Raw genomic sequence first — 20837 nt, 5'->3', positions numbered from 1 at the left:
CCATTCCAAAATCCAAGGGGCATTTTGTGCTATTTCCAGCCTGACAGATATGCTATGCAAAGCCAAGCAAGAGGGCCCTGCAATGAGATCTTAAAACAAACTCTCACTGGGATACATGTGCTGGGATTGGGTATCAGTAGCCTCCTTTCCTAGTGATGTATGGAAGTGAAAGCTGGACCATAAAGAAGACTGATCGCTGAAGAATTGATGCTTTTGAATTATGGTGCTGGAGGAGACTCTTGAGAGTCCCATGGACTGCAAGAAGATCAAACGTATCCATTCTTAAGGAAATCAGCCCTGAGGGCTCACTGGAAGGACAGATCGTGAAGCTGAGGCTCCAATACTTTGGCCACCTCATGAGAAGAGAAGACTCCCTAGAAAAGACCCTGATGTTGGGAAAGATGGAGGGCACAAGGAGAAGGGAACGACAGAGGACGAGATGGTTGGATAGTGTTCTCAAAGCTACAAACATGAGTCTGACCAAACTGCGGGAGGCAGTGGAAGACAGGAGTGCCTGGCGTGCTCTGGTCCATGGGGTCACGAAGAGTCGGACACGACTAAACGACTAAACAACAACAGCCTCCTTTCCATTTTTATTTTTTTTACTAAGTGGTGGTTTTATTTAATTAAGCATCTGTCATGCTGGGTATGCTTATGCTATGTCCTCACTTGTTTGGTTATACTGATGGTTTGAGGATGTTTATAGGAAGGGTGAATATAAGTAAACCTATGTTCCTCTCTCACGAGAGTGCCATAACTGCAGAACCATGATTGTAAGCAGTCATTGTGGAGTTGACTGGTTTCCTTCTGCTTCAGTAATGTCCGTACAGACAGCTAGAAGTGAGAAATTTGCCAATTTATTTCAGCAGTGGCCTAAATTAATCATGGGAAAAGAGATTGAAAATACTGTAAAACTGCCAGTACCATAATGTCATTACACAAATCTATGGCGTGACCGCACTTGGGATACCATTTACTGTTCTGGTTGCCACACCTCAAAAGGGAAATTGCGGAGTTGGAAAAGATTCAGAAAAGGGCACCCAAAATGGAGCCACTCTCCTGTGAGGAAAGCTTTTGATGTTTGGTGCTTTTAAAGCCTTAAGGCATTTTGGGGAGTGGGGGAGATGAGTGAGGGGCATGGCAGAAGTGTAGTGTATTTTCTCCATACATTATGGAGAAAATAAACTTTTTTTCCTGTCAAACTTCTAGACACTTGGGTCACCCTATGAAGCGAACACTGGGAAGATCCAAGATGGACAAAAGCAATGACTTCACATCACATAGACAAAAAAAAATTTCAGCTGCAAGATGTGCTGATGACCACCAACTTGGGCAGCTTTAAAGAGAAATTAAATCTGTGGAGGTTAAGGCTATCAGTGGCCAGTAGTCGCGATGACCATGCTACCTCCAAAGCTGGAGGCAGTTGTTGACATCCGTTTGTCTCGGGAGACAACGGGAGAGTGCGCCTTCAGGGGTGCAGCCAAACCCCTGGACAGTCGCAGCGCCCGCTGTGGCTGGACGCCTCTTAATACCAATTGCTGAGGGGGGGGCAGAAGTGGGGAGCGCTCTGCTGCGCCCACGACCTGCCTGACCACCTGCGCCCCACGGGCACCTGCTTGGCCACTGCGCGAACAGGATGTCAGGTCAGCTCTGATGCCCCTTCTCCTCTGATGCCCCTGGGATCTTCCCGCGTCCTTCATTTCCAGAGCTCCGCCTTAAGTGTTTTCCTTTGATTTCTCTTTCCACCCCCATTGGCCTGCGCGTTCTTCCTCCCCGCACATTCCAAGCAGAAAAGGTCTCGGTGCAAAAGATGCGCTTCAGCATCCGGCTGCCCGAACGCAAAAAGAAAAGCGGGGAAGGAAGAACACACTCCGAGCGCCTCCTGCGAAAGTTCCCTACTACTTCCTCCAATGCCACCGCCCGTGCGCCTCCATAGCCTCGGGCCCGCCGTCTATTGGCTCGCTCCTGGGTCCTCCCATCCAATGGCGGCCGGGCTAAGGCGGAGCTGCTTCTCGGGTTGGGCAGCCGCCGGCTGCGCATTCCGAGTGTCGGGCGGAGCCGCTGCTCCCCGGAGCGCTTCGCCTTACTTGGAGCGGCGCGCGCCGGGCTTCCCTCGCCCTCCCCGCCGGGCGCCTGCGCACTGAGAAGGGAGGCACTCGCCTCGGGAGCCGACGGGCGGGCGGGACGGAGGCGGCGCCTCAGAGCAGGGCGTGTGCCGTGAAGCGGGGAGCCCGGCCGGCCGGAGTTGAGCAGCCAGCAGCGCCCCGGTCCCGTCCCGTCGGTGAGTTTCTGCATCGCCACCCCCCCAAACCCGAGAGCTCCAGCGGGGCCTGCCCTGCTTTCGGACTTGGGCGGCGAGTCGGAGCCCCTTGGTCCCCTTCCTTTCCCTGGTCGTGTGAACTGACAGCCTCCTGGACCCAGGAAGGACTCGCCCCTTCTCCTTCTCCTCCTCCCGAGGCGGCGTAGCTCTTTCCCCTTCTGCAAAGCGGGGTCGAGGCTCTGGTGGACGGGCAGCAGCCCGCCAGTGAAGCTTCCTGCATTTCTGGAAAGCAAAAATAAGAACCCCGAGGTTCTTGGTTCTTCAACAGGGGTTGGGATCTGTGGGCCAGATCCCAGCTAGCATGGCCAGTGGTCAAGGGTGATGGGTTCCCCATCTCTGCTCTGAAACGCTGGAGGTGATAACACCCAAAGTGTACACGAATAGTTGAGTTGTTTACTTTTGTGCGGTGATTTGCATGGAACTGTCCCATGAGTGCAGCTGCGCACACCAGTGCTGGGTTTAGGGTGGTACAAAATAGCAATACAGTGGTACCTCGGGTTACAGATGCTTCAGGTTACAGACTCTGCTAACCCAGAAATAGTACCTCGAGTTAAGAGCTTTGCTTCAGGATGAGAACAGAAATCATGCAGCGGCGTGGCAGCAGCAGGAGGCCCCATTAGCTAAAGTGGTACCTCAAGTTAAGAACAGTTTCCGGTTAAGAACACACCTCCAGAAGAATTAAGTTCTTAACCCCAGGTACCACTGTAATAATAATACCCAGTGCTTTTTTTCTGGGGGGACATGGGGACGCATACCGCTAAACATTTTGTGAATCTTTGTACTTTTGTCCATTTACTGTATTTACTTTTCTCGATTTGAACGATAAAATGGTGATTTTCTAGAGTCAAAATGAGAGTACCCCTAAACATGTTTTTAGAAAAAAGCACTGATAATACCTATGTTTAGATGGGGACCTGTTAACAAGATCCATTAACAAAAAGTAACTGGACCAAAAGGAATTATTGTGAAAATCCAATATTTAGGGAAGTGCCAAATTTTTGTCCTTGCCCAGGGCACCGTATTACCAGTCTGCCCCTGCACACACGGTAGCTGAGCTGTGCGCATCACTGAGTGTACACTTCCCTAAGCAAATGCTTGTGCATGTATGGAGACGACTTGTTCCTATTTCCAGCTTCATGTGTGAGTAAACTGACTGCCTCATTCTTTGCAGAGTTAAGAGGCAATTGCTAGAACTTCTTTCTTCTGAGCCCAGTCATTCAAGGTTTTATGAGAGCCTTTCCCCCGTGACTGTTCCACCTGTCAGTGGCAGGGAAATGATAGGAAGGCCTATCGTTGAGGTAGCTAGGATGCTGATGGGTGTAGAGTGTTTTGAATCTACCCCACCAGTTTTGTGTGATCTGTGTTAGCTGCCAGTTAGTTTCTGAGCTCAACTCAAGGTGCTGGTGTTCATCTTTAAAGCCCTAAATAGCTTGGGACCTGCATAGGTTGAAGACTGCCACCTGCTGTATGAGCCTATCTGCCTGCTCTCATCATTTTCTGGGTGGCCACTTTGAGAACAAGATGCTGGGCTAGATGAGCCATTAACTTGGTCAACCAGGCTCTCAACAGGATGAGGCGCCCTTGGCCCTTGGTAGTACTTCTTCTGTAGTGACACCCATCCAAGTGCCAGGCCTTCCCACTTTTAGACAGCTAATGAAGACATGGTTGTTTACTGAATATTTTTGACTGGATATTTCCTCTTGCTGGTGTTCTGATGTTTTTGAGTTCTGACAGCTGCTTTGTCACTGTCTCTGGTCTGAGTTTTTATGCAGATAGTTTGATTTATGATTCCATTGAACTATGCATGGTTTTGTGTTTCTGTTGTCCCTTTTTTATTAGCTGGCAGGATTTTCTTTTGATAAATAGTTGGCATGTAAGTTTTTAAAACAATTTCCACCTTGATATAAGCTGTGCGTAGTTTACGGGCTTGACAGTTGGTATAAACAGTACACTTTGCCTGGTTGAGCGTTGCTGTCCCAATAACTTCTGGACAGCACCGGGTTGGGGAAGGCTACTCTGTGTGGTTAGAATGCTTGTGTGAGCAGCATTTCTCTCTCTCAGATGGGCTACTGTATTGACTTATTTGGGGCAGTAAAATATACCTGCCTCTTACTGTCTTATATCACTTTCCCATATCTGTCATTCATTCCTGTTCCACTTTGTGTCTCTGTTCTGGTTCCAGCTTAACCATGTCCAAATCACTGAAAAAAATTGTGGAGGAGAGTAGGGAGAAGAACATATTGGAGGTGGACATGTGTGATCGAGGGATCTCTAGCATGCTGGACATATCTGGCTTGTGTAAGTATTTCTCTTCTCCCTGCTTGCCCCTATCATGGCTTTCTTGCACTTCCAAGCATAAGGTTGCTTCTATATTCTTGGGTCTGAACACATGTCACAACCACAGAAAAAGCTGAAGGGCGCATTAGTGTAAGAGCCATATATCACCATATATCTTTGGAGAGAAAGACATTTCTGAAGTCCTCTCAGTTGACAAAACTGAAATCAGAGCCCAGAAACGCTTTTGGGGTGTTACCATCTGAAGATTTCCTGATAGCTGTATATTAAATGTAATGTGTGGAGGTCTGATTCACACATAAGTTTGCCCAGATAAATACTCTGTATGGCCTAGAGCAGTGGTGAAACGCTGGCTCACATGTCTGCCGTACTGTTCAAACCAAATAATACTCCATGGACTTGTATATACATTTAGAACTGTTACTTCCCATGTTACATCCAGCATTAATTACTGTATTTTTTGCTCTATAAGACTCACTTTTTCCCTCCTAAAAAGTAAGGGGGAATGTGTGTGCGTCTTATGGAGCGAATGCAGGCTGCACAGCTATCCCAGAAGCCAGAACAGCAAGAGGGATTGCTGCTTTCGCTGCACATCGATCCCTCTTGTTGTTCTGGCTTCTGAGATTCAGAATATTTTTTTTCTTGTTTTCCTCCTCCAAAAACTAGGTGTGTCTTATGGTCTGGTGCGTCTTGTAGAGCGAAAAATACGGTATATTCACAGTGGGGTTTTTTAATAAGAAATTCCTAGAACAAAAATTTATTATTTATGTCACTTAAGAAAATAGCTCAAGAGTCTGTAGATACCCAATATATTGGGTTATGGTCTAAACTGGCATTTGAATTCCCAACGTTTCTGAAGCTAAGCCAATCTGTGTCTGGTTAATGCCTTGGTGGTACATAGACGCCAACTTAGGCTCAATGGGACAGAAATGTAAGAAAATAAATACAGTGAGAGCCTGAATACTTAAAGAGCATTTAGGTGACTTTACAAAATTGTGAGATCTGAAGGATTGGAGGATAAATTAAATTACAGAATCCACAACTTCAGGCTTTCTAGTTTTTCATGAGTTGAACACCCATTTGCTTATCTGCTGCTAATTTCTGAAGCAACCATTGTAAGATCATCAGGAAGTAAGAAGCTGGGGTTTATTTAAAAGCTTTTGCACAAACTGTAAAGGGTCGTTCTGAGGGCAAGAACGTGTCAATTTCTGGATGCAAATAACTTCATATTTTGGAAAACTCTTCTTCTGGCGCCATGGATTAAAAAGACACTAAGAAAGATCATATCGGCTGAGACCTTTCCTTAATCTTATTGTATGATACGTTCTCTGAAGCGAACATAAATTAGTAATGGTTTTGCTGGCAGTAAAGAAATCTGGAGCAACGGAAGTCTCTCTTTTGTGTCTTAGCGACCTCTCCCCTGAATCTTCGGAGACAGGCTGGTGCTCAGTCTATGCTAATTATCTCGTAAATAATTCAGATATGCTGTAACAGGTTTCTTTTTCATGATGTGACATTAGATAAGTAGCAACACCTGTCTCAAGAGTTCCCTTTGTCTGAAACATTAAATTATCCCATCAGAAATTATCATATTGCTTAATAATGTCAAAGATATTTAAGTTATTTATTGGTTTGTAGCTAGGCAGCTTATTAGGCAGATGCTACACTTCGGCTCCCATTGTGGCATTTGGTTAATTAGGCAGTAGTACTTGCTAATGTCTAGGCCACATGGGGAAAGCGTTAACTCTTTCGGCCAGGAGAAAATGAACATTTGTCATTGGAAATGTCCCATCTATATGCCAAAAGAGGGGTTCTTTTTTTAAAAAAAGGCCGTGTACCTGAACACACAGGGTGTACAGTCAGGGACAAGTGCCCCTTGCCCTCTGGTGAGCGTGGCAACTGACATGAATTTCCACTGCAGTTCTCAAGCAGGTTAAGAAATCGGAGTCACAAAACAATTCCACCTTGTACTAAGAGGGCCCTTTCAAGCAGTGGGAGAAGCACCTACTGTTTATTTCCTCAGTATCCCACACAAATGAGAGAAGACCCTGTCTTTTGCTCAGATTCACTATGCACAGGGGGTTTGAGAATGAAATTGGTGGCAACCAAAAATAGAAGTCTTGACTGCAATGCCAAACCCAACATTTGTGGACCCCTGGCAAAAACTATTTGTCCTCAGGAAGGCAGGTGTTGGCGAGTAAAAGTGTGTTGTATAAAGTGTCATTTCTCCCTCGAAAATTAAATGGGCTGAAGTATCTGACTGCAATCCTATACATGTCTACTTGGAAGTAAGTCCCATTGGGTGCACAATGGTTACGTTCTGCCGCTGCTTTTGGTACACCCCTGAAAACCAGTTGCTGAAAATCACAAGTGTGTTTACAGTGTTGTTGTGCTCAGTTCCTGCTTGTGTGTTTCCCCACAGGCATCTGGTTGGCCACTGTGAGAACAGGATGCTGGACCCCGTGGGCCTTTGGCCTCATGATCCAGAATAATCTTACGATCATATGTTATTTTTTTCTGCCTGCCCTAGATTCTTGAGCACCTAGATTCTTTTCTACTCTCCATTGTCTTGGCATTTAAGCCTTATCTTTCTTTAAACTCAGTTTCATGTTGTAAGCTACCTTCTTGAATGTGATGGTGCATTAATCTAGGAGTAAGCCCCACTGAATTCACTAGGGCTTACTTCTAAGTAGACATGGTTAGGATCGTGCTGCTTGCCTGCAATCCTGTGCGCACTTACTTGAGTTTAAGTCCTATTGAGTTCACTGGGCTTTGCATGTCTGAATACATATGCCTTGGCTAGCACTCTTAGAAGTTACACTTAGCCATTCTTCACTGGCCCTGTACATAAATTACCAGGTAATATTTTCAGCTGCCTAGGTAAAGAAGTTATTTTCAAATAATGACAAGTTGACATAAACTTCAAACCCCTTTCAAGATCTGTAATAATGTCAACTTTCTATTTTTTTCTGTCTTCTTTGTTTTCGTGAGTCTTACGGTGGCAGCATAAGGAATCTTCTGAAATCATCTGCTACTTTCTAAAGCACTGAAAATGAAGCTAGGATGCCATCTTGTGGATCTGGTGACATAGTTTAGCACAGTCCTTTCTTTAAGGGTTTTGCTGTCAAATATATTCAGTGACATTTCCCCCCCTTAACTCTCAAAACTGCCTGTCATTACGCTATGTTTAGTTACAGCAATTAATCACAAAGAAATTGTCAGTTACCAAGAGAATAAGTTTCCTGTAGGATATGAATTGTGACAGTGTGGTAATCTTCCCCTTCGTAATAATTTTGTCGAGTTGCCAGTCTAGTTCTGTTTTAATGTAATCTCTAGTCCAAAGGGCCATCTTTTGTAACCTGTTAGGCTATACCTTACTAGGAAGGTATGTGGGTATTTATTTTCTACCATTCAGATGCATTCCTGTTGAAGTTTGTCTCTCTTCTTCCCCAATGCAATTTTGCCCTGTTTATACTTTTATTGTCTCTCTTCCTTTACAGTCACTCTGTCCCATATCACACAGCTGGTCCTCAGTCACAACAAGCTGACAAGTAAGTACATTTCTATTCCTAAATATTTTATTTCTTGCCTAAGCACAAATGAACTTGTCTTCTGATTCCTTAGATTGCAAGGCCGGTGGCTGTGGTTCATTTTTTGAGAGGGCTGCCGTACGGTCAAGTGGTGCTTCTTGTCCTTCTAGAACCAGCTGCCAAGTCCCTGGTCAAAAATCTGGGCCAAATATATGAAGGGCCAACATATGAAGTGTTATGGTCAATGCATAGTGTGCCCCCCCCTTTAAATGTGGGTCTGGGTGAGAGGGTTGCTGGTTGTCACCAGGACAGCAGCTTGTCTGGATGGAGGATGGAGAGGGTTGGTGTGTGTGCATCAAACTAGCCTGCCCCCGAAGCAAACATTAGATGTAAATCTACCTGCTTTTGCCTCTGACCCTGCTAACTACTGGCCCCTGAAAGGAAATATGGCCCTTGGGCTGAAAGGTAATCTCCACCCCTGCCATAACATTGTGTTTTAAGACCTTCTGAGAGGTCTGCTCCACTTCCCTGGGGAGGCGGTGTTGCAGACTGGCATCTGGGACCCCCAGTGACCCAGATTGGGGGCAGAGGGATGCCGCCCACGTCCCCAAGACTCCCAGCCGCGTCACACACACACCTTCCGCCGACCAATCGGGCAGCCAGGGGGTGTGGCCACATGAGGTTTAAACTATGGCGCAGCCGGGGGGTGGCCTCCTTCATTTTAAGAGCTTTCTGAGAGCTCTTATTGGAACTCCCTGTAGCATTGATAAGGGATAGAGCTTTCTCATTAGTCGCATCCCAGCATGAGGCCCACCATGCCTCATTTGCCACTTCTACCCTCTTTTAGAAAATTTGTGGAAACGTTTCTCTATGGGATGGCTTCCTCTCCCCCCGAAATTGATTGAGTTTTCTTGATCTGTAAACCCACCCTTACTTGGAATGGTCCTATACCATAAAACTCTACTCCTATATATTATAACAGCTGGTCAGAATCTTGTATGCACATCCTAGGGAAGCTCTCAGAAAACTCATAAGATACATCTTTTTGGGGGGAAACTCTGGGAACAACTAAATATTGTTAAGTTAGCAGCTATATTTAAAGAGAGAGATTTAGAGTTATCAGAGGTTGGAGTTCAGTTACTCCATATATGAAGGAAGAACTAGGAATTTTCAAAACAAGGAATAAATGGTATGTATTTATAGGCTCAAATAATTCTTCTATGAATGGAGAGCAAGCAGGGTCACTTTGTTAGAAGGAAGAATAAGAAATTAGTCATCATTTTTTAAAAAAATCCACTTATTTGTTTAAGAAATTGTATTAAATTTTAAAAGGTACTTTGTACCCTATTTTACATCTACGTTATTTATTTTTAACATATAGATCAATATTTGCAATGTAAATTATATTGTATAATGAAAATTTACAAATAAAGGGGTTTTTTAAACAAAAAATATAATCAGCATAAAACAATTCAGGCTAAAGCAAATCATGTTAAGAATTACTATGAAAGTACTGCTGAAATAGGTCTTAATAATGCAGTAGGCAGTGAACTAAAGTAGTGCTAATACAATTTTTAATGCAGTTTTTTTTAAAAAAAAATGTATTTGTATTTAATTTTAAATTGTAGTTTGGAAACTTCTACCCCTTGTAAGGCACCAAGCAAATTGCTGGAGGTTGGGGTAGAGGTTGAATAAATAAAAATAAATGCCTATTCCCTACCAACCTCTCCTAAAAGACTGAATCTCACTTTTATTATTTGTCACTTTGGACACTCTTGACCTAATCCCTTAAAAAGATACAATTAATTGTCTGAGTAGATAGTCCTCAAAATGACTTGGAGAAAACAGTGCCGATGACACTTGATATGCCCCACTAAGGTCATATTAGCATCTCTTACTGGTTTTCTGGCATATAAATGAGTGTGCCTGCTTTGCTGTTCTGTTGTTTAGAGTAAATATGTCCATTTTCTAAGGCAATAAATATGCATGAATGGTGTCCAGTATTTTCCAGTTAGTAAGTTGTATCCAATGCAAGTTACACTTGGAGTAGACCCACTGAAATCAGTGGGCCTGCCTAACATAGGGACATGCATTTCAAATAGGTCTACTCTAACTTAGTTGGATACAATTCAGTGTTTCATCCGTCACCCTGCCAAAAACGGGCAGCCCTATATCATTACAGTAAGTCATGATGTCCTGCTTTCGTTCTTTTGCTTTCACATCTCCATTTTTTATACATTTTTCTTAGCGTGCTTTTCATCTTTCTATCAATAAATCTGCCACGTGTAGGCACACCAGTGTCTGCCTCATCCACAGATCAGCAAAGGAGAATGTGCTTGCATGCATCTGTCATTGGAAAAATATGCATGATTTCAAGCCATTAAGACAAAAAGAGAAGGAGGCAGCAGCAAAGGGGGGTCGCTATAGATTTTAAATGCAAATTCTTCAAATAAGGTTCGGTTTCCTTAAACCTTGGCTTCCTTATCTGCCATACTGTAAGGCTTTTCTGGAGATTTTAGGAGCTGTTGCACATTGAATTATATATCTTTCTGGATATCTGTGGCAATCAACCATGAAATTTGAGGAATTGTTGCAACTAGTTTCTACTTGACTAATAATAGTCCTTTCAGAAAAAAGAGAGAAAATTAACTCTTGCCTAGATAGGATGGATTGGATCCAATCCAAGGTGGGCACCATGAAAAGGTTATGAATGAGAGCCTGAAGCAACAGGTAACAAACTTACCAAGCAAAGCAAGTAAGCTCATATATTTTTGTTGAGAGGGTAATACAAAGAGGGGGAATGTTCTACATTTTGCCTGGGAGCAAGTCCTGCTTACCTCTGAGTAGACATGTACGGGTCCACTGGGTTCCCAAAGTCTGGAGACATCTCAACAAGGTTTTGGAGGCCCTTTAGATATTACTACTGACGATTATGGTTCATTTAAAATTTTTCATTTATTACATTTATATCCCTCCTCAAAATTGCATAAATGGTTCTCCCCCCTCAATTTTTTCATAACAACATCCTGCAAGATAGGTTTCAGTTGAGAGTAAGCTATACCAAGGTGCAAATCTTGGCTAAGGGATTCAGTCCTGGTCTGACATGCTATCCATTGCACCACGCTTGCATCAAGTGTGGTCAGGAATGACTACTGCAGCAGCTCCCTGCTCAGTCCAACAGTTATCTGCAGAGGTAAGCCAAGCAGACTAGGAAAGGCTGGCAGAGTGGCCTTGAAGAGAGACTCTTGACTCAGCTGGTGGATAAACACATAGTGGGTGGCCCATTTAGAGGGGATTCCAAGCAGGGAGGGAGCAAGGATGGAGATGTACCAGAAGAAGAATAGAGCGAAGATCTAGGCTCAGAGCAAGTCTTGTCACAATAGGAGGAAGAAAAAGGCAGAAGTTCTGGGGCTAGACACCCTAGTAGCGAGCCAAGAGGGCAAGGGGCAACTGAGGGAAAGGAGAGACTATTTACACACTTGATGATTGTAGGGATTGTTGGGGAAACAAGGCAGATTAAATAAACAGATCTCAGAGGATGTGAAGGGCTCTAAACTAATCTGAGTGGAGATCTCACCAGGTTTTTTCCAAAGGAAAGTGAACCCCTTGGGTCTCTGAAGACCACTGGGATCCATAGTGGGAGAGCTCTTATTATTGGGAACTCTAGAAGGGCCAAGGACATTGGTAGTTGTAGCACTTTTCAATCACTTCCCACTTTTCCTTGCTCTTCTAGTTGCTGGAAAGAGTTTTCTGAAGATCACTGCTTAGCACAGTGGTGGGGAACCTGCTACTCTTCGGATGTTGGCCTCTAGCTCCCATCAGACTCAGTGGCCAGGGGTGATGAGAGCTGTAGCTCAGCAACATCTGGAGGGCCACATGTTCACCCACTGGCTGAGCCACATACATGTTTTGTTTTGCTTCCTTGGAGGCTCACATCTCTGCAGCTTTCTCCATTAGAATTCTGGACCATCAAGGTTCTATTTTCCTTCTCTTAAACTGTCTTCTATCCAATAATGACCACCAATATCTTTTGTCAAAGTTCAGCAGTTTTCAAGTTACTCAATCATAATCTGCTCCAGCTTTCAATTGGCCTAGGAATGGGTCATCCTGGTTTCTGGAGGTATGCAGAAGGCCTCTGCCACTTCCCTTTCTTCTCTTCTCACCAGATAATTCACTAATAAATATATCTGTTTCTTCGTTATTACCACTCTATCTGTTTCTTGTTAGGAATGACTCTTTAGTTTGCAACTTGTGGGAGTTCAGGGTTGTCATAAACTACCTAGCATATTACTTTCAACCTGATTGCAAATACTTTTGAGAGGTCACTTTTTGGACCTAATTTATGTGAAAAATTGCTGGTGTTGATGCACATGACATTTTCAGAAGGTTGGTTATTCTTGTTTCTCTCTTTTTTTAAGAAGTGCTGCTCATGAAGTGATTTTTATTTTAAAAGACAGAAGCATTGTGTGACTTGTCCAGTGGAGGTCACTATTGAGATTATTATTATTTCTTTAAAAGCCACTTTGTGAAACTTGTGACAGTATGCAGGAGTTTATTATTGAATGCTTTTTTGTGAGTTATAAGGCAACTTGCAGTTCCATCTTTGATAGACCCTAATTCTATAACCACACCTGTTCTAGGATTTTGCTGGCTTCATTCTGCTCTCTATCTTCAGATGTTAAGAGCAAGTACTTGTTGGCCAGTTGTGCAGTCTGTTCCACAGTTGTCTGGTTGCTTTGCATTAATGTCACAGGTGGGGAACCTGTGATTCAGAAGGAAGAAGTGGATCCAGGCATTTGAGCGAAACAGGGGAACCTGTGGCTGTTACTGGACTCACATCAGCCCCAGCCAGCATGGCCAATGATCAGGGAGGATGGGAGTTGCAGTCCAACAACATCTGGAAGGCTGCAGGTTCCCCATCCCTGATCTATACAATTTCCCCTTTCAGAATTTAGAAACACATACTTGAAAGAGATTGTGGGTAGAGAGAACACAAGAGAATCATTTTCAGTGGCCACACTCAAACTTTGGAATTTCCTCTCTAGGGACATTTGCCTCATCCCTTCCATGATGGCATCCTGTTGAGGGAGAAAGCTTCTCTCTCTCGTTTTAAAGCTACATTTCATTTGACTGGAATGAATATTTTCTTAAGGAGTGCTGCCTTTGCTTCTGGGGTTGTTCATCTATTGATTTTTGGTGTGTGATTTTTATGGTATATTTACTTTTTGATGATTTTTTTTTTTTAAGAAGCCACCTTGTGCTGGGAATTCAGGATATCAATACTATAAATAAATAGAAGCGGTTACTTAAGTAAAAGTCAGCTGAAGATTTGTTTGTAAGCAGCTCGGATTTTAAACGGCAGTCTCATGCCTGCCCTTTGCAGCTATGTTTAACTTGGAGGTATTGAAAACCTTTATACGTTTCAGTTTGCTGTCCAGAATTAGAAATAACAATGGGCAAACTCTGCCTGTGTTAACCCTGGAGCCACAGTAAAGCAATATGCACGTTAAGGGATATTGCTTTGCATTGTTCCAAGTTAAGTCCCTGGCATTGCCAGTTGAAATGATCAGTTATGGGGTGAATAAAAACACTTTAGCCTAAGGCTCTGCAGAGCTGCAGCCTTTCTAGGCTAAATGGTCTGAACTTGTATAAGAAGGCTTCCTATGTTACAGCAATCCTGGGCAGGCCAGGACTGTAGCTGGAATATATGATGCAATGGTCTTTGCTTCAGCTAGGAGCGTCTGGATGAGATCAGTCCTGAATGGGATGTTGAGAGCTGTCTTGCAGGGCATACATTAGTTTGAACACAATCAAAATTAATCTAAACATCTTCAGGCAAACAAAAGCCATAGGACTTCCAAACTTAAAAAATAAATAAAAATGCTTGTTTAATATGAAGGCTTACAGCTTTAATCCATTTCCCCTCATGTGAATCCTCCCAAGTTAAATGCTTAGATTTAGACGGCTGAAATTTCAATCAAACCCATTCTCAATTATATGAAAATAGAGGCTGGCACTATCTTTGTACAATACCTGTGTCAAGCCATCTTTCATTCGTTAAACTAAAAAATGTCCTTTTTTTCTGAAGCTTAGAGTAAAATCAATAACCATCTTTTAGTCAGGCCGCATGCTGAAGGGATTTAGAAAATATATAATCTTGTCGGGGGGGGAGCACATTGCTATGTAAACTGAACATTGGGAAAAGGTTTAATATGAATTTCATTTTGACATTCCAGGTTAATCTGCACACATTGCCTTCTTGTTGCTCAAACCATAACTCCCGCCCCCCCTTGAACTGGTCCCAGGATGATGCAGAAATCTTGTTGAAACCAATCAGATCTTGGTCTGGTCAATGCATGGATGATGATGTTTTTATTATTTATACCCTGGCCAACTGGCTGGGATGAGAGACCACCTGGGAACCCTTTGCACATCACTCTGAGTTCCAAGATCAAAGAATGGCAGGATATGTTTGGGTTAAAAAGAGTTGATGGGTACAACTAGTATGTATGTATTTTTTAAAAAGTAGATTCTCCTAAAAGAATCAAGGTGGTTGAGAAATAGTAATAAAAGTTAAACAAAACAAACATAATCCCTAAATTCTAGTATATACTCTGGTTTTAAAAATGAACACTGTCCAACCCATTTAACAAATCCCAGCAGCACAAAAATAGCATAAACTACCAAAAACTGCATCAGTAACAAAAGCCATGTTGTCACCAACCGCCTGAAGGAATGTGATTCTCAAAAGAGTGTATAGGAGAGCATGGCAAGTGTAGCAGGAAGATTCAAGGACAATCAATATTATATTTTGGGAATAATCATGTTCTTATGTAGCTGCATTGTTTTATAATTTCTGGATGTCCCACGATCATATTATAAAGTAGCTGTGTTCAACTATGTTCAAAATCAAGCACTGCTAGGAATTGTTTCTTTTTGTTTTCTAACTTATTTCTCATTGGGGGGAAAATTCGGTGTGGCGTGAGCAAATTTTTATTCTAAAAGTGTGGCTGAGAGAAAAAGAAGTTTGAGAACCACTGCAATAGAGTGATGAGGACTTAACAAACCCTGCTCAGAAAGGCATTCCATAGGGTAGGTGCCACAACATAAAAGGCCCTGCCTATAATTGACACCAGTCTTGCCTCCTAAGGTCAAGGGATTTGAAGCAGAGCCTCAGGTGACATTTTCATTTCTGATTTGTTTATTAATTAATTAATTAACTAATGATGGGAAGGCTAGTAGATTTCACAGGTGGTTGAGGGGGTGGTGACAAAACGATATCTAGGACACAGCTTCATATGCTTGAGATAAGGACAGGTGGTATGTATCAAAACAGTAAAGAAATAAATGGTAAAAAAAAACTCATTGTCTCCCATCATCACTGGCCATAGGCCATGCCAGCTGGGGCTAGTGGGAGCTGTATTCCAGCGACAGCTGAAGGTGTTGAATACCCCTGCTGCAGCTCTAATCCAGGATGCCTTCAGATCTTCAGTTATTTTCCAGAAGATGCAGCCTTTATTTGAAAGACTTTGTCATAAAATGTTGTCACTTGCACCAAGTGACTTAAGGAGGAACGTTCCATTCAGCACAGAGTGCACACGGAGTCTGCATAAGTTAGCTTTAATTCACATTTAGCATCATTTGTCCTCTTAAATTGCACTGATTTAGTGAGGAGAGTAAAATAATCTCTCATCCTGTCAAAAGGGCCGGTACCCACAGAACAGGGTTTAATTGCATTAGGGAGCTGCATCGTGTCTGCCTGTGTGCAGTTTGGGGATGTGGGGTTGCTGGGGGGATACTTTGCTCAAATCCTTTTGCTTGCTTTTCCTGTGTTCATAGTGCACCCTGTTCAACCAGCCTTTCCCTGAGGGTTGGTCCACCTACGTGGACATACACTTCTCTCTACTAGTCAGAGGGGTAACTGCTAGGGGGGGCAGCCTGCTGTAGTCACTTGGGCTTCTGTACAATCTAGAACCCTGTGCAATCGGCATATCCAATGGATGGAAATTGTATTTAACCACCATGAGGTGGGCTGCAGATTCACCATCCCGATACAGTGGACGCTCAGGTTGTGAACGTGCTCCGTGTGGGAGGCACGTTTGCAACCCGCAGCGCCGTGTCTGCGCACATGCGGGTTGCGATTCAGTGCTTCTGCGTGTGCGCAAAGCACGATTTATTGTTTCTGCACAAGTGCCGAAACCTGGAAGTAACCCGTTCCGGTACTTCCAGGTTTCGGCATGTCCATAACTCGAAAACGCGCAACCTGAAGCATCTGTAACCCGAGGTATGACTGTATATGGAGAGCCAGTATGGTGTAGTGGTTAAGAGCGATAGACTCGTAATCTGGAGAACCTGGTTCGCGTCCCCGCTCCTCCACATGCAGCTGCTGGGTGACCTTGGGCTAGTCACACTTCTTTGAAGTCTCTCAGCCCCACTCACCTCACAGAGTGTTTGTTGTGGGGAAGGAAGGGAAAGGAGAATGTTAGCCGCTTTGAGACTCCTTAGGGTAGTGATAAAGCGGGATATCAAATCCAAACTCTTCTATATAACTATGGGGGATGTTTCAAAATTGTTTCAGTATTGAATGAAGGTGTTGTCATCTGTCTCAAGAGACAATAGAGTGTGCCTTCAGGGGTGAAGTCAGGCTGCTGCATTAGCAGCATCGAAGTGACCACCCTGGGGTGCAGGCCTCTGCTGCCTTGCGGGGGATATCTTCGGGAGAAAAAAAAAGTCTAAGGTGCAAACCCTACACAAATCCGGAATGGAGTCCCTAAGACAGTTGGATGGTGCCTTGTATGCCTCCTTCCGGCAGCTCCGGCAGCCAAGCTGGTGCCAAACATATTGCTTTGTTTTCATTTGGGCCATATCAGCAAGGCCGGGGGGTATGTGTCTTGTCACCTGGGCAGCCCAGGACCTCCATACACACTGAAGGAAGTAATCTAGATTCAGGCAGGTAGCCGTGTTGGTCTGACGCAGTCGAAATAAAAAATTTAAAAATAGTCCAGTTTGTTCTAGGTATAAACTTTTGTGTGCATGCACACTTCTTCAGATACACAGAAACCAGTGTATCTGAAGAATACACTGTATTCTTCAGTGTATTTGAAGAGGTGTGGATGCAAACGAAAGCTTATGCTGTACCTAGAACAAACTTAATTGGTCTCTAAGGTGCTACTGGACCATTTTTTAATTTTTTATTTTGAAGGAAGTAATGATAAGAAAAACCTAGGAAATGAAGGACTCATACTCTACCATGTAAATATTTGTTTCATTGGGTTTAATGGGATGGGGAGAGATGCCTATGCTATGAGATATTCCCTAGATGATAGTTTTGCAAATTATTTGGATGTATATGTTGTTCAATCTGCTACCTACATTGCTGTTAGACATCCAGATCCATTATCCAGATAATCTGAAACACAAGGATGCAAACCAATTATTTCTATAGACTTCTTTGTGTCTGAATGGGCATAAATTTTAGGAATTCAGTTTAACTGGAATATGGATCATGTTGAAATTGTGTCCTCAGGTGATAATACAGTGGAAAGCTTGAATGGATACAATCTCCCAAAACATGTAAACATTATTTGCTTGCTTAGATTTCGCCTTAATAGCTCAACATGAAAATTAAACCCATATAGAGTCTTAATCTTTATCTGAGTAATAGTATTCATATCATGCAACTGTATTTTTTTCATATTTCTAGGTAGTATCAACACATTGATCTGTTGCTAATCTGATGTAACCTTTTGTGTGTGTGTGTGTGTGTGTGTGTGTGTGTGTGTATTGATCACAGCACTTACCTCTTGGGACGCATATCAAAAAATGGCCTGGCTGAACAGTTCATTATTTAAAGTTGAGCTTTAATTGTTACAATTTAACTGAATTTTAAATGAATGTCTACTTCGGATAATAGGTTATTTAAACAGCAATCCAAATGGGCTATTTTATTTGGAATGCATTTTTGCTTCAATTTTGTTCATGATGGAGCCAAATAAAAATGTTATTTAGGGCATCCATATGATCAATTTATAGCATATAGATGTGCGCTTGTTGTTGTTCCCTGTGGGAATCCAGGTGTCTTTTGAGACTGTGTTTTTGATGCAAGAATACCCACGCTCAGTCTGCAGATTTACATCATTTTCCTTCCAGTTTGCCTGCCCATCAATGACAATTGTTAATGGTGTATGGAATATGGCTTTGCAATTGACACAGGCAGCAGTTGGATGGTAAACATATCTTCACTGGTAAAGGTAAAGGGACCCCTGACCAGGGACTCCAGTCGTGGCCGACTCTGGGGTTGCGGCGCTCATCTCACTTTATTGGCCGAGGGAGCCGACGTACAGCTTCCGGGTCATGTGGCCAGCATGACTAAGCCACTTCTGGCAAACCAGAGCAGCACACGGAAACGCCATTTACCTTCCCACCGGAGTGATACCTATTTATCTACTTGCACTTTGATGTGCTTTCAAACTGCTAGGTTGGCAGGAGCAGGGACCGAGCAATGGGAGCTCACCCCGTTGAGGGGATTCGAACTGCCGACCTTCTGATCGGCAAGCCCTAGGCTCTGTGGTTTAACCCACAGCGCCACCCACATCCTTTAATCTTCACTGGTAAGAAGGGACAAAATGGTATTCAGAATGTTCCAAGATTTTCCATCCTTCATTCAAAGAAGGAAAATGGGGTTTCTAATTCTTGCTTGAGAATGTGTGGACACTGCGTGGTGGTGAAGTAGTGATGGCCACCGACTTGGAGGACCGTGGAAGAGGAATTTGGCAAATTCGTGGCGGTTAAGACCATCAATGGCTACTAGCCATGATAGTTATATTCTGCTTCTACTCTAGACCAGTTTTGTGGAATCACAAGCAGGGAGGGTGCTCCTTTGTTCAAGGCTTCCCATAGGCGATTGTGATGGGCCATTGGCTTGATCCAAAGACTCTTCTTATGTTATTATGAAGAATCCAGGGCACAACTTTCTAGGAAAATTGTTACCTGCACAAAAAGCAGCAAGCTATGCACAGCGCATGTATCTTGGAGTACCTGCACCAGGGACCCCCCAGCCTGACAGAGCACCCTTGCATGTGTTATGACCCTCTGAGACACAGGTGTAACTTCAGCAAGCTTGCTTGATTGCCATGCAATGCATGAAGGTGGCACAGGGTGCAACTAGCTAAGACTTACAGTGGTCAGGACGTTGGGGTTTCAATATTTTGAACAATTAGTAGCTTCATAAATTTTATTTTTAAAAAATTAATAAATAATGTTTTTCTTCTGACCTCTGCCGGTCCCTTCCCTCCACTGCATCACTTAACATTCCTTCTGCCAGGTTGCAGATATGTGCGTATTTAGTTACATGCAAACATGGGGTATGATCTAATGGATGCCCTTGTGTCTGTGGGAGGGATTTTGATCCCCAACACCCTCCAAAAGTGTGTTCCTTGGAGTTTGGGGATACTTCACATCAGGGTGGAAGATGGCATGGGGGTGGGCTGCACAGGGAGGGAGGACTTGGCAAAAATCACCTCCCACCCTCTCCCATCAGTGAAGGCACCTGCTGGATCAAGACCCCTTCTGTTACTGGAAGGGTTCCAGTTGGATCCCATTCGTAAGAGTGATTATTTCTAGGTGAAGCAAAGGTGCTATTTAATCCAGTCATTCTCTTGCCCAATGGTCTGCAAGGTGTCTTTGGAAAAGCAGGTCACTAACAGCCAACCCTTGTTATCTGTCCCCATCACCTTGTAACCAGCCTTTTTAATAGATGTCTGCCAATGAATATTAGATAAGTTGTCATGCATGAATTTTCTGAACCTTGTTACAGAAAGTATTTCTGGTCCATAAAAAGAAGGGTGGCATGTTTCATGTTGTTGTTGGTTTTTTGAGGGACTTCTGCTTCTCTTTACAGCTGTGCCTGCAAACATTGCAGACCTCCGGAATTTAGAAGTGCTCAACTTTTTCAACAATCAGATCGAGGAGCTGCCAATTCAGATTAGCAGCCTTCAGAAGCTGAAGCACTTGAACCTGGGGTGCGTATCCGTCCTGATCAGTTGCTTGGATGCTCCATAAGACAGGCATGGGCCAAATGTGGCCCTCCAGGGCTTTCAACCCAGCCCTTTCTCCAGACTTCATCTCTCAGTGTCCCTTCTTCACCTCTCTGGTGGGTTTGCCTGGCTAGAATGTTTTGGAGAAGCAGATCTGTTGCACAAGATCTTCCAATCAACTGTAATTGCACAACCTGAATTTCCCAGCATGTGATTGAATCCCACCCAAAATAGCAACAGTCTGGAAACACCCTTTCTCTTTTTAAAGGACATTTCCTTAGCCATTGTGAGTTTTTAATGTGGCTGTTTTTGTTTCTTTGTGTTATTGGTGGGTTTTTTCCCCTTTTTTATGGGCTTTTAGATTATGTGTTTGTTGGTGTGTCACCTTATGCAGCATCCAAAGCAAATGTACAAGAGAGAATGTGGTCTAAAATGGCTTAACAGAGAGAAACAAGCAATACAGGCAACTCCTCATTTATGCGGGAGTTATGTTCCAAGGCACTGCACGTTTAAGTGAAATCGCATATATTGAGAATCCCGCTGAAAAAGCCTGCAAACATCCTCCCAACCTCCTTGCTTAAACTCCAACTCTCAACAGGCCTCAAAGGTCGGTGCAAGAGCTCCTGGGATTGCACTTGCAAAGGCTTGTGGGATTGC

General features: G+C 43.5%; 1 protein-coding gene across 1 annotated transcript in view; it reads left to right on the top strand.

Annotated features, from left to right (window-relative positions):
• The first annotated feature begins 2014 nt into the window (after nt 1–2014).
• The window catches only part of RSU1 (Ras suppressor protein 1), a 61176-nt gene continuing 42353 nt past the window's right edge, over nt 2015–20837 (top strand). The window contains exons 1-4 of the mRNA XM_083578895.1: nt 2015–2281; nt 4503–4618; nt 8116–8166; nt 20045–20165. Of these exons, the coding sequence (XP_083435021.1) occupies nt 4510–4618; nt 8116–8166; nt 20045–20165 (281 nt within the window). The 5' untranslated portion in view covers nt 2015–2281; nt 4503–4509. The remainder of the gene's footprint in view (nt 2282–4502; nt 4619–8115; nt 8167–20044; nt 20166–20837) is intronic.

This window comes from Podarcis filfolensis (genome assembly GCF_964270895.1).
Source record: "Podarcis filfolensis genome assembly, chromosome: 12".
Lineage (NCBI taxonomy): Eukaryota > Metazoa > Chordata > Lepidosauria > Squamata > Lacertidae > Podarcis > Podarcis filfolensis.
This window is presented reverse-complemented; position numbering and strand designations above follow the sequence as displayed.